Below are 14,319 nucleotides of genomic sequence, written 5' to 3'. Positions count from 1 at the left end.
GCCATGAGAACAGAGTGAGAAATATGAGGAAAAACATGTCCACTCAGTGGACAGTATGTAGGAAAAGACAATTCAAAGATTAAGGCTACCAGACTTCAAAACCCACCCATCTGCTTCTGTCATCTGATTTTCCTAAACCAACATACAGACCAACATGTAATGCTAATAGTAATATTATAGCTAGTATTCATCAGGATTGTGCTTAATACATTGTGTTTTTATGTATCATTTCTTTTAACTCTGACAATAATCCCTTGAGGTAGGTCCCAACACCATATTCATTTTCCTGTTGGATAAAATGAGACTCAATAGGTAGGACCAATGTCTCCCAGATTGCAAATGGTAGGGCTGATAAGTGAATGCATACACATGTCTTCTCAGACCCAAGACTTTTACACCCAATGCTATACCTTCTCTTCAGAATTGGCTTTGTTGGTTGTACATGCCTCTAATGCCACACTTAGCCCACTACAGCCACTATGCATTTATTTGTGAATTACTCATCTATACTACTCCATACATTAATTTCAGTACAACAGAGACAATGGAATGCAAATTGAATACAATTAAAATCAATTCACATTCATTAACAGCATTTAGGTTGGGAACCACTCTGACTAGGTCTAAAGCTTAGCTTTGTCCATTAATACCTGTGTAACCTTTAATAAATTACTCAATCCTTCTGTTTCCAAATTACCAGATATATAAATGGGAAAAATAACTAAGCAATCTAATAGGGTTGATAAGAGGATTAAATGAACATACGCATATGAAGCACCTGGCACGTGAGCATTACAGAAGTGTAAGCTGTTAGAAGACTCAAAACATCAGATTTAAGAACTGGATTAATTCCAGGCATGTGAACTTGGACAACTCATTATCCCTTCTTGCAACTCAGTTTACTCATATACAAAATCAAGAAGTTGGCAAAGAGATCCATAAAGACCCTTCCTCTTCAAAGGTCTATTACTGTACAGATAAGTATCACTAAATTCTGCCATGTTGTCCATGCTTTAGAAATGGATGATATTGAATAATAAAGCATTGCCATCATAAAATAATGCTTACACATTTCTGGGCAACTGGTTTTTGTTTATCAACATGTTTCTTTACTTCTTTTTGATACAGAGCATCTCATGATTCTCAAATCACATCCATGGAGAATAACACAGAGGTGAAAGAATTTGTGCTGCTAGGACTAACCAATGCCCCAGAACTGCAGGTTCCGCTCTTTGTAATATTCACCCACATCTACTTTATCACTCTAGCTGGGAACCTGGGGATGATCATGTTGATTCTACTGGACTCTCGTCTCCACACTCCTATGTACTTTTTCCTTAGTAACCTGTCTCTGGTGGACTTTGGTTACTCCTCAACAGTCACTCCAAATGTGATGGCTGGGCTTCTTACAGGAGACAAGGTCATCTCCTACAATGCATGTGCTATTCAGATGTTCTTTTTTGTAGTCTTTGCCACTGTGGAAAATTATCTCTTGACATTAATGGCCTATGATCGCTATGCAGCAGTGTGTAAACCCCTACAGTACACCACCACCATGATGACAAGTGTGTGTGCGCGTCTGATCCTAGGCTGCTATGTCTGTGGTTTCCTAAATGCCTCCATCCACATTGGAAACACATTCTGTCTCTCTTTCTGTCTGCCCAATGTGGTCCACCACTTTTTCTGTGATATTCCAGCAGTCATGGCTCTGTCTTGCTCTGATAGACATGTTAGTGAGCTGGTTCTTGTTTATGTATCCAGCTTCAATGTTTTTTTTGCTCTCCTCATTATCTTGATATCTTACGTATTCATATTTATCACCATCCTAAAGATGCACTCATCTGCAGGATATCAGAAAGCTTTATCCACTTGTGGCTCCCACCTCACTATAGTCTCCATCTTCTATGGAACTATTATCTTCATGTACTTACAGCCCAGCTCCAGTCATTCCATGGACATAGACAAAACGGCATCTGTGATCTATAGTATGATCATCCCCATGCTCAACCCTGTGGTCTATAGCCTGAGGAACAAGGAGGTCAAGAATGCATTCAAGAAGCTTGTTGAGAAGGCAAAATATTCTCTAGGTTTGGTCTTTTAATGATGTAGAATCCACAAAAGTTGTTTCATTCCTCTTAGATCAACTCCATGTCATAACTCAATTTTCATGGCCATGTAGAATAGTAGAACATAAAATTTTATCTAATATTATTTAATTCTTTAGTTTTGGAACATGTCCAATCATCCAAAATGCAGAAAAATATCATAACTGTCTTTAATAAAATTTATTTAACAAAATATATGTGGTTTGGGGGCATATTTTATGCAGATATAAATCACTACAGCATCTTTTTTTTTTAATTTTTTGTTTATTGCAGTAACATTCGTTTATAACATTGTATAAGTTTCAGGTGTACATCATTACCATAAGAAACGATGAAATCCAGCCATTTGTGACAACATGGATGGACATTGAGGGTATTATACAAAGTGAAATAAGTCAGAGGGAGATGGTCAAATACCATATGATTTCCCTCATTAAGTAGTAAATAATAACAGCAACAAAAAAACACATAGAGACAGAGATTGGATTGGTGGTTACCAGAAGGGAAGGAGGGAGGGAGGAGGGCGAAAGGGACAATTCTGCACAAGTGTGTGGTGATGGGTTGTAGTTAGTATTTGGGTGGTAAACGTGATGTAATCTATGCAGAAATAGAAGTATAATGATGTACAGCATCTTAATAACTTAATGTTTCGGTCGTTTCTGAGTGGCTTGGTAAGAGAAAGCATGTTCACGTTACAATTTCTAAGACATAAATGCCATATTATAAAAAACAATGAATGGGCCATCCCCAGTGGCCTAGTGCTTAAGTTTGGCATGTTCCACTTTGGCTGCCCGGGTTCGGTTCCCAGGCATGGACCTACACCACTCTGTTAGTGGCCGTGCTGTGCTAGCAGCCCACATACTGAAAAATAGAGGAAGATTGGCATGGATGTTAGCTCAGGGCGAATCTCCTCAACAACAAAAAAAACCCACACTGAAATCTGGCCATTTGTGACAAAACGGAGGGACCTTGAGGATATTATGCAAAGTGAAATAAGTCAGAGAGAGAAAGTCAAATACCTTATTATCTCACTCACAAGTAAAAGATAAAAACAACAAAAACCTAGAGACAGAGATTGGATTGGTGGTTACCAGAGGGGAAGGGGGGAGGGAGGAGGGCAAAAGGGGTAATGAGGCACATGTGTATGGCGGTGGATTGTAATTAGTCTTTGGGCGGTAAACATGATGTAATCCACACAGAAATAGAAATATAATGATGTACACTTGGAGTTTATACAATGTTATAAACCAATGTTACCACAATAAAATAAATAAATAGATAAAATATAATAAATGCCACATTAGACTAAATTGGGGAGAACATTGAGACATTTTTTACCTTAACCGTATGACTACCAACTCTTCACATTATGTGAATAATAGTGCACTGATATTAATAGTGCTATTTTGTTTTCTTAGCAGAAATGCTTTGAAATGTTAGTCCCACCATTGATACTTCAGTTGAGCTATATCATGTCTAATCACTTTCCTATCCATTCACCCACTTCATTTACACTGATTTCTTGCTATTCCTGGACAACTCTATGCATGCCCTTGTCTCAGGAGCTTTGGATTTGCTGTGTCCTCTGTCTGGAATGCTCCCATAATCTTTCCAGATTGCTGGTTTAATGTTACCTGCTCACAGAAGTCATACAGGCCTACCTTGATTCAGCACTCACTTGTAAACCCTTGACTATTTTCTAGAGTTCTAACAGAGTTGATTCTGAGAAATTTTGCTTGATTTTTCAGTGTTTTTATGGAGGAATGGGCTCTGGAAATACACTAATCTGCCATTTTTCCTGCCTCTCTCTTATAAGAACACTGATTATTACATTTAAGGCCCACAAAATAATCCAGGTAAATCTCCCATCTTAATACCCTTAACTTAATTACAATTGTAAAGCCATTGGTAATATTTACAAACACAAGAGATTAGGACCTGATATGTTTTGGGACCATTCTTCAGCCCCCTACAGAATTATTTCTCACTTATGCACTACCTATCCATCACACAGGTGTCTGCATAAGTGAAAGGCTCCCTCTATGGGGTCACTCAAGGCTGATGAAGGCTTCACCATCTACAGCTGAACCTGTTTGAACATGAAGATTCTTCAGTCATTGTGGCAGGAGAAAGATAACAAGAGAGTAATATGTATGCTTCAACCCACCCAGATATGACATATATCAATTCTTTCTACAGTCCATTGTCTACAATTAATACATGTCTCAGGCTACCTATAATGGGCAGTCACATGTGGAGAAGCAGATGGAATGTTTGAACACCACTATTTTTGTGACTAACGCTTTATCAACATTTATAAACAGTGTAATATTGATATTTAACCTTAGAGAACACCTGCTATGTGCTAGAAATCGTTCTCTCTTTTTACATATGTAATCTGATAATCTTAACAATCTTATGAGGATGGCATGATATTATTATATCTCTCTTTCTAGATAAGAACCTGAAGTTTGATAAGGGTAAATTACTTACCCATTTTGAGGCCAAGCCACTTTAATATACAGAACAAACTTGTAACCTCTACACATGCCTGTAATGAGAAAGGCATAATAATTCTGATTGGGACTGTGGATTCTTCGGAAACTGTGTAAAGGAAAGAATGAATATTTCTCCTTCAGTGGAAAAAAAAATCACTTCCAGGCCATAACTGTGGTGGTAAGGCAAGTGCAACAAAAAATATATATATTTTGCTGAAGAGACTTATTGAGACATATTTGAGAAGGAGCAGAAATGAAAATAAATAAAAATTAGATTTAATTTTAAAAATTTAAAGTACCAAGTGCTGAAAAAATGTGAAGAAATTAGAATGTGTTTGCTACGGGGAATTCAAACTAGTAGAGCCACTTCCATAAACAGTTTGGCAATTTCTATTCAATTGAGTATATTCACCAAATGACCAAGCAATCCAGCTCCTAGAAATTTACTCAAATGAAAAAAAACCTATGATCACATAAAAATTTTAGCCAGTGTTCAGATCAGCTTTATTTATAATCACTAAACATTGGAAACAACACTCAAGATCCTCAACTGAGGAAAGAATAAAATAATGTACAGAGTTCATATTACGGAATACTACTCTGCAATTAAAAAATTCCACAATAGATCCATGTAACAATATGGATGGACCTCAGTTGAATTACGCTAAGTGAAAGATGCCAGAATCAAAGACTACATATTCTAGGATTCTAGATAAGGACATTCTTACAGAGGCAAAATTATGTGGAAAAAATAGTTTAGTGGTTATGAGGGCCAGTGCGTCAGAGACAGGGTTGACGAGAAAGAAGCTTGGGGAAATTTATTACAGGTGATTGTGGCAGTGGTTACAAGAATATACATACAAATTAGTGATCAAATTATTAGAACCATAGACTAAAAATGTGCATATTACTGTTTGTTACTCATATATTAATTAAAAATAAAATGAAATAATAATACAAAAATGTATGTGCACATTCAAAATATCCAACTTGATCCCCACAGGCAGTTTAATTACTTCTTCCCTAGGAAAGTGGGAAGAGAAGCTGTAGATGTTCTCATGGTGGACATCTCCTGAAAGCTCTATGTCTCTATAATTCACTCTGGGTTCCTGCGCTTTAGCCTCTGAAATCCAACATGACTCCAGATGACTTTATTTTAGAGGGGCCAGGCTTTGGTCCTAGCCTCTTTGGTCATCAAGTATTCATCTGAATGTCGATAGTTGTTTGCACATACAGACCTTCTCTCGATCTTAAGATTTCCTACAAGCCTGCAGCCATGGTCAAGGAAACATTCCAAGGTAAAAATTATATTGAATGACTTTAAAATGTTAACCCTTCACCTTGCCAAGTTGTTTTACAGGAATTTCCTTGTTTACTATTTGCAAATAGAATTCTGTGGATTACGTGGAAGAGGTAATTTTATTATTTTTTACACATGAGGAGGTAAGTGACCTCTCCAAGGGCACAGAAAGAATGCATGGTACATTCAGGACTTGAACCCATATTAATGTTCTTTCCTCCATCGTTCTCTGCATTAGAGACTCTGGAATCTTTGACCACCATTTGAGAGAGCTTCCCTAACAGTATTTATGCATTATTCCGTGGCTGAATTTTTTATTTCAAACACACTATTCAGGATTGACTGTCACTTGTTTTAAGCAACAAGGTAAGCTTCTATATTCAATGTATGCTTTTAGTGAAAACTGTAATTCATGCAAAAGCAGTGGGGTACCTACACCTACTATGATTTACTAAGCACAGAAAAAGATATTTTGAACATTTTCCTTAAAAACTGAAGCCAGGGAGTAAATGTCAAAACTTCCATCAGTAGAAAGTTAGATGATACTTATGAAACATCATCATGCTACTCGTCTAAAAAAGATTAATAAAAAAATAATATAGGTGATGCTATGATTGTGTGGTAATTTTATCTTTTTTGCTATATATTAGCCTCTTACTGGAGGTAAAGAAAAAAAAAAAAACCCAAGAGAGTGAAATGACCCTTCTTTAAACTATAAAAGGGACCAAAGTAAAGCAACAAGATCCAAATTTTATTTTAACATTTTCCCCAGAGTTTCATCCTCATTATTTCTAGCATATCTACACAAGTTGACAGTGACAGGCTCCTGATTAGGGCAAAAATGGGTTTAAATCTCCATACTAGCTGTGTAATTGTAGAGCATTACATAAGTTCACATATCCTCAAGTCGTTAATGGTAGAATAAGAATACTACCTGCCTTACACACACACACACACACACACACACACACACACACACCTTTTTATATATAAATCTCTTAGCACTGGTGGTACCACATAGTATATGCTAAAAGTGGTTATGTATGTTAAGATGGGCAAACACAAAGTCTTCATGGGCTAGGCTTGTAAAGTGAAGTTGCCAAAAGTTTAGGAGGAAGATGGCAGAAAATAATAGCACTGGATGGCTGCCCTTCCAAAGGACTCAGATTCAATTAAAAAATAATAAAATACCGTTCCTACACAAGAACAGATTCATATAAAATATTTAACAACACAGAGTTTGCCACAAAAACAGATCTGCAGGTCAAAGGCAAGCTGCAAACTAGGAACTTTCGCTCTCCATGTCTGTGACTCAAATATGGGATGACAGTAATGAAAAAAAGAATGAGTTTAAGATAAGGAGACTCTTCCAATGCAAATTAAAAGATAAATTTCAAGGAAGAAATTAAGAAAAAAAAATGGCTACATGGAAGGGCCAAAGCAACCAATTGTATGAGTGGAGCAGGACAGAGTGCAAGTTACTGGAGAGCACAGAAAATCTCATGACCCTATGGTGTGAGAAAAAGCAAATGGAAGAAGGAGCTACAAGACTTCAAAACTCACACCTAAAGCCCTGCATGTTGCCACCCACCTTTTCCAAACCAACATAGAGACCATCGTTCCATCCTAAAAATATTATAGCTAACATTAATCAGATTATGCTAAACACCCAACATTTCACTCATTTTTAATGCATTATCTCATTTAATTCTTACAATAATACTTTGAGTTAGACGTCATTACTCTCTTCATCTTGAAAATGGAGAAAATTAGATTCAGGGTAGTTAGGTTAGAATTGATTCTTAGGTAGTAAATGGTAGGGTTGATATGCACCTCATCTCAGAGCCCAAGCTCTGTATCTGATGTTATCTCTTCCCCTAAGAATTGCCTCTGCTGGTTGTATATGCCCCTACTGCTCCAGTTATCCCAACACATTTAAATTCAACTAGTACCATTTTACTTAGGAAAAACTCTACTTGGATCCCAAGCTTGGCTTGCCAGTAATAAAAGTGTAAACGTGAATAAATTACTCAACATCTTGCACCTCACAATTTAAATGAAAGTAACAACTAATTGACCTCATAATATTGCTGAGAGGAATCGATGGATATACATGTAAATTGTCTAGTGCAGTCCCGGCATATGAGCAACATAGTGGTGTAAGCTTTTACTAGGATAGGAAAACTGAATTGGCAGAGACATAGCATCCCAAACATGTCATCTTGGACAAGTCATTCAATTTTCCAAATCTCAGATTACAAACATAAAAAATTTAAAAACTGGGGATATGATCTATAAAGATTCTTCCGATTCACGCTAACCTATGGTGTAGCAGTTAAGTGCACGTTCTCCGCTGCTGGCGCCCTGGGTTCGGATCCCGGGGGCGCACCGACGCACAGCTTGTCAGGCCATGCTGTGGCGGCATCCCACATAAAGTGGAGGAAGATTGGTACGGATGTTAGCTCAGGGCCAGTCTTCCTCAGCAAAAAGAGGAGGATCAGCATGGATGTTAGCTCAGGGCTGATCTTCCTCACAAAAAAAAAAAAAGGATTCTTCCAATTCAACAGTTTTTAGCTCTATAGATAATTAATATACTAAATTTTGTGATTAAGCTCATGCTTTAGATATGGACAATCTTGAAATATATATTATTGCTGCAATGAAATAATGCACATGGAATATAAACATTTCAATTTCACTACAATCTCTATTAAACTTAACACTTGTCCTTTATTTCACCTTGCTACAGGACATCTCACGATTCCCAAATAACACCGATGGACAACAGGACAGAAGTGACACAGTTCATCCTCATAGGACTAACCAATGCCCCAGAACTGTAGATCCCCCTCTTTATAATGTTTACTCTCATTTGTCTTATCAATGTGGTTGGAAATCTGGGGATGATCCTGTTGATTTTCATTGACTCTCATCTACACACGCCCATGTATTATTTTCTCTGTAACCTGTCTCTGGTAGACTTGTGTCGCTCTTCAGCTGTCACTCTCACGGTCATGGTGGGGTTTATTACAGTAGACAGGGTCATATCTTACAATGCATGTGCTGCTCAGATGTTCTTTTTTGCAGCCTTTGCCACTAGGGAAAATTTGTTCTTGGCATCAACGGCCTATGGTCGCTATGCAGCAGTGCGTAAACCCCTACATTACACCACCACCATGACAACAAGTCTGTGTGCACATCTGATTACAGGCTGCTATGTCTGTGGTTTCTTAAATGCTTCCATCCACATTGGGGACACTTTCCATCTCTCTTTCTGTATGTCCAATGTGGTCCATCACTTTTCCTGTGATATTCCAGCAGTCATGGCTCTGTCTTGCTCTGATAGGCATGCGAGTGAGCTGGTTCTTGTTTATGTAGCCAGCTTCAATGTCATTTTTGCTGTCCTGGTTATCTTGATATCCTACCTATTCATATTTATCACCATCTTAAAGATGCACTTATCTGCGGGATACCAGAAGGTTATCCACTTGGGCCTCCCACCTCACTGCAGCCTCCATCTTCTATGGAACTATTATCTTCATGTACTCACAGCCCAGCTCCAGTCATTCCATGGACACAGACAAAACAGCATCCGTGTTCTATACTATGATCATCCCCATGCTCAACCCTGTGATCTACAGCCTGAGGAACAAGGAGGTCAAGAGGGCATTCATGAAGGTTCTTTTGGAGGCAAAATTGTATATCAATCTGTGATTTTAATGTCGTAGGTTTGGCAGTAACCTAGTTTCATTTCTCTCAGATCTTCTCCAGGCACTGAGTCGTGTTTTAAGGCTCACACTGAAATTAAGTTCCTGAAGTTAAGATCCTGAAGTGACACCCTTCCCTCTTCATAAGTTTGTTGTCTAGCAAAAAGCAAATGCTATGTCCAGAAATATAACACCTGCATGAGAATGGCTAAGGTGAATCATAAGACATCCTGTGTCCCGCTTGTCAAATCCTTGTTAAGGATATTTGACTCTTTGGATAAATACCCAGCAGTGGAATAGCTGGATCATATGGTAGTTCTATCCTTGATTTTTTGAGGAATCTCCATACTGTTTTCCATGGTGGCTGCACCAGTTTGCACTCCCACCAGCAGTGTATGAGAGTTCCTTTCTCTCCACATCCTCTCCAACACATGTTGTTTCCTGTCTTGTTAATTATAGCCATTCTGACGGGCGTGAGGTGATATCTCATTGTAGTTTTGATTTGCATTTCCCTGATAGTTAATGATGTTGAAAACACCAACTTGTAAAGGTGCATGCACCCCTGTGTTCATTGCAGCGTTATTCACAATAGCCAAGACTTGGAAGCAACCTAAGTGCCCATCAAGGGACGAATGGATAAAGAAGTTGTGGTATATATCCACAATGGAATACTACTCAGCCATAAGAAACGATGAAATCCAGCCATTTGTGACAACATGGATGGACATTGAGGGTATAATGCAAAGTGAAATAAGTCAGAGGGAGAAGGTCAAATACCGTATGATTTCCTTCATTAAGTAGTAGATAATAACAACAATAAACAAACACATAGGGCCAGAGATTGGATTGGTGGTTACCAGAGGGGAAGGGGGGAGGGAGGAGGGTGAAAAGGATAATTCGGTACATGTGTGTGGTGATGGGTTGTAATTAGTATTTTGGTGGTGAACATGATGTAATCTATGCAGAAATAGAAGCACAATGATGTACACCTGAAATTTTTACAATGTTATAAACAAATGTTACTGCAATAAACAAAGAATTAAAAAAAAAAAAAGGATATTTGACTCATTCACTCATTCCACATGGCCTTTCCTCTACCACATGTCATTACAAACATACAGGTAAAACATGGGCACAAAAGAGCCGATGAGCAGAAGTGCATGATGTGCCTCACGTGGGAGCTTATATGTGGGAGTGGGAAATTTGTCATATATAATGGAATGTGGCTAGTTTTATGTTAACACTTTAAGTAATTAAATGTAGTATTAGAACATCAATTTCTGTTTAATATTATTTATTTATTTTGTTGAATAAGCATTCTAGGAGTCCTAATTTGAACATAAAGTGATAAACTTTCAAATGAAAGTATTTGCTTTTTCATTGATACATTTTATCTAGAGATACATAAATATAGCACCTTAAATAAATTAATTTTTGTGTCTTGACCGAGTCATGTTATACAATCAATATGTTCACATTCCAATTTCTGAAAGATTAAAAGAGCCAGAGTACAGGAAAAATGGAGGAAAATTAAAAACATTTCTCATTGGAAAATTACTGCATACATGCAAATTATAATTAACTGAAAATATTCTAAATGTCCCTATAAATATAAACATGGAAGTATCTGTCAGGAATAAAGACAATATGCATTCAAGATGCTAGTATAATGCACAATCTTTATGCTTTTAATTTTGATCCTCAGGGAATTCAGTACTATACAAAACCAGACCACAGGAATGTACGCCAATGTCTAATTTGTTATCTGTATAAAATAAGAGACTTCAGCATCTCAATATTTGTAAGATTGCGCTTGAATGTGCTAAGATTCTTATGGTGGTACATGCAGGTAGGTACCATTTAACACAAATATTTATTCGGTCTTTCTGGTAATGTTTCTCCTCTTGGAACCATTTCTAATTATTATTTTAAATAATTGTCTAATTTTATAACTATTTTACGTTACAGAAGATTTTCAAAAATAGCACAGAATGTTTCTATATAATCTCTAACAATAGCCCGCCAAAAGATCCATGGCTTAATCCCTGGAACATGTGAATACTAATTTATATGGCAAAAGGGACTATTCCGATATGATTAAATTAAGAATTTTAAGATTGGGAGGTTATCCTGAATTATCTGTCTGTACCCTATAGAAAAATCTCATATATTCTTCTAGGAAGGAGTTAGACAGGATAGGATTCTGGGAAGATGCTGGAAGAGGCAGCACCAGGAATCCGTCTCCTCACCTGGATAGCTACACTGGCAGAATCTGTCTGATGTAACTATTTGGGAACTCTAGAGTCTATCAAGGCTTTGCAACTTCCAGGGGAAGACGTGGATGATAAATTATGGTTAATTTTGGTCATTTTCAGGTCAGCACAGTAGCAGCTACAGGTTTCCCGTTCTCAGCCACTTGACAAGCAGCCATGCATGAGTTCCTGGGGCAGCTTGCACACTGCTTTCAAGATCCAGAGTAGGCTAAAGGACTCTGTCCTCCAAATATTGGGAATTTGTGCTGTCATAGCTGCGTCTGATCACAGAGGTGTAAACAAAGAGGTAGTCAGCCATTGTTGCACCTCCCCCTATTGTTTTAAACCCCTCCCCCTTTAGCTGAAGTGACCGCCAGGGCATTTAAAGGGCTAGTGTCTTTTTTATATCCCTCCTCCGTTTCTCTTTTTCCCCTTGTGGGAGCCAGACTTCAAAGTCCAGGATATTAAAAAACAACTGCATATATGGGGACAATTAGAAAGTGACAACGCATGCCCAGGGAAAAGCTCAGAAAAGACCTGAGAAGAACATAAGTTTACACGTCAGGGTGTTCTTCAGCACAGAGATAGCCTACAACAATTAAAAAACTAAAATGATAACAGAAAAGAGCAAACCCTGGGGAGAGGAGAGAATCTGATGTCCAGAATTACCATATTATTAGATTAAAATGTCCGGTTTTAGACAAAAAATCGTAAGGCATACAAAAAAACAGGAAAGCATGTCCAATTCAAAGGAAGAAAATTAATGAATAGAAACAGTCCCTGAAAAAGACATGAAGGCAGACCTGCCCTGCAAGAAAGGCTCAAAGGAGTCCTCAAACGTGAAATGAAAGACATTGGACAGTAAATTAAAATGATATAGAGAAATAAAGATCTTAATAAAGGTAAATATGTGGGCAATTATTAAAGTTAGTTTTATTATAACAATGTTTTGTAACTAATTTTTGTTTTCCATAGGATTTAAGGGACGTACACTTAAAAAAAAAAAAAAAGGGCCGGCCACATGGCTTAGCAGTTAAGTGCATGCGCTCTGGTTAACCTGGTGGTCCAGGGTTCAGATCCCGGGCGTGCACGAGGCACCACTTCTCAGGCCATGCTGAGGCCGTGTCCCACATACAGCAACTAGAAGGATGTGCGACTATGACATACAACTATCTACTGGGGCTTTGGGGGAAAAAAAGGAGGAGGATTGGCAATAGATGTTAGCTCAGAGCCGGTCTTCCTCAGCAAAAAGAAGAGGATTAGTATGGATGTTAGCTCAGGGCTGATCTTCCTCACAAAAAAAAAAGAAAGAAAACACAATTATTAGTCTGTAAGCTAGTATTATTATATCTTTGGTTTGTTTTCTTTTTGGAAGGCATGCTCCAACACAAACATACAGAATCCCTATGCGGGGCTGGGGAGAATTAACAGTATAAAGTATTTAAGAAAATCGGTTCAATCATTAGGTGATCATTAAGCTAAGTAAGTAGAAACTTTAGTGGTCACATACAACAAAGAATACAGAATTAACATAAGTAAACCCGGAAAATCACTAAACAATCAAACAGTATCCCCACCAACAACAAATGAGGGGAGACCTCATTTCCACAATATGCTACATTTTATTACTTAAAATGCTCATATTTCAAGAAAAAATATATATCACACAAAGAAAGAGGAAAGTAAGATCAATACATAGACTTTTTTACGAATAATCAATAGAAACTATCCCTGAGGAAACTCAGATATTGGACTTAATAGAAAAAGATTTAAAACAGATATTATAAATATGGTCAAGGAACTAAAGGAAACCAAGTCTACAGAATTAAGGAAAGTGTGAGAACAATGTCTCACCAATTAGAGAGTATGTACAAAGATACAGAAATTATTTTTAAAAAACAAATAGAAATTCTTGAGTTGAAAAGAATAATAAATGAAACATAAAATTACTGAAATGGGGGACCGGCCCAGTGGCACAAGTGGTTAAGTGCACATGCGCTCCGCTGTGGCGGCCAGGGGTTCGCAGCTTCGGATCCCGGGCGGGCACCGACGCACAGCTTGGCCAGCCACGCTGTGGCAGCATCCCATATAAAGTGGAGGAAGATGGGCACATATGTGAGCACAGGGCCAGTCTTCCTCAGCAAAAACAGAGGAGGATTGGCAGATGTTAGCACAGGGCTGATCTTCCTCACAAAAACAAACAAACAAAAATTACTGAAATGGGATCAGCAGCAGATTTAAGCCACCAGAAGAAAAACAACAAGGAACTTTAAGATAGATCAGTTGAGAATATCCAGCCTGAAGAACAGAAATTAAAAAAAGAATGAAAAAGTATAAACAGAGTCTCAGAGATAAGTGGGATACTATCAGAGGTACCAACGTACTCATATTGGGAGTCCGAAAAGAAGAGATAGAAAGGGGTAGAAAGAATATTTGAAGATATAATGGCCAAAAACT

At 37.8% G+C, this 14,319-nt stretch overlaps 1 protein-coding gene and 1 pseudogene across 1 annotated transcript; both read left to right on the top strand.

Annotated features, from left to right (window-relative positions):
- The first annotated feature begins 1,153 nt into the window (after positions 1–1,153).
- On the top strand, positions 1,154–2,101 carry LOC131395559 (olfactory receptor 5B2-like). Its single transcript, XM_058527417.1, has one exon. It carries the CDS (start codon positions 1,157–1,159, stop codon positions 2,099–2,101), a length of 945 nt encoding a protein of 314 aa, XP_058383400.1. The 5' UTR covers positions 1,154–1,156.
- A 6,576-nt stretch (positions 2,102–8,677) lies between these two features.
- On the top strand, positions 8,678–9,617 carry LOC131395558 (olfactory receptor 5B3-like; annotated as a pseudogene).
- Positions 9,618–14,319: the final 4,702 nt, after the last annotated feature.

The sequence above is a fragment of the Diceros bicornis genome, chromosome 31 (genome assembly GCF_020826845.1).
Source record: "Diceros bicornis minor isolate mBicDic1 chromosome 31, mDicBic1.mat.cur, whole genome shotgun sequence".
NCBI lineage: Eukaryota > Metazoa > Chordata > Mammalia > Perissodactyla > Rhinocerotidae > Diceros > Diceros bicornis.
Note: the sequence above shows the minus strand (reverse complement) of the source record. Positions and strands in the feature narration are given on the sequence as shown.

Excerpts from the sequence above, each read along its gene's own strand:
- LOC131395559 (XM_058527417.1), top strand. The coding sequence starts at position 1,157 with ATGGAGAATAACACAGAGGTGAAAGAATTTGTGCTGCTAGGACTAACC.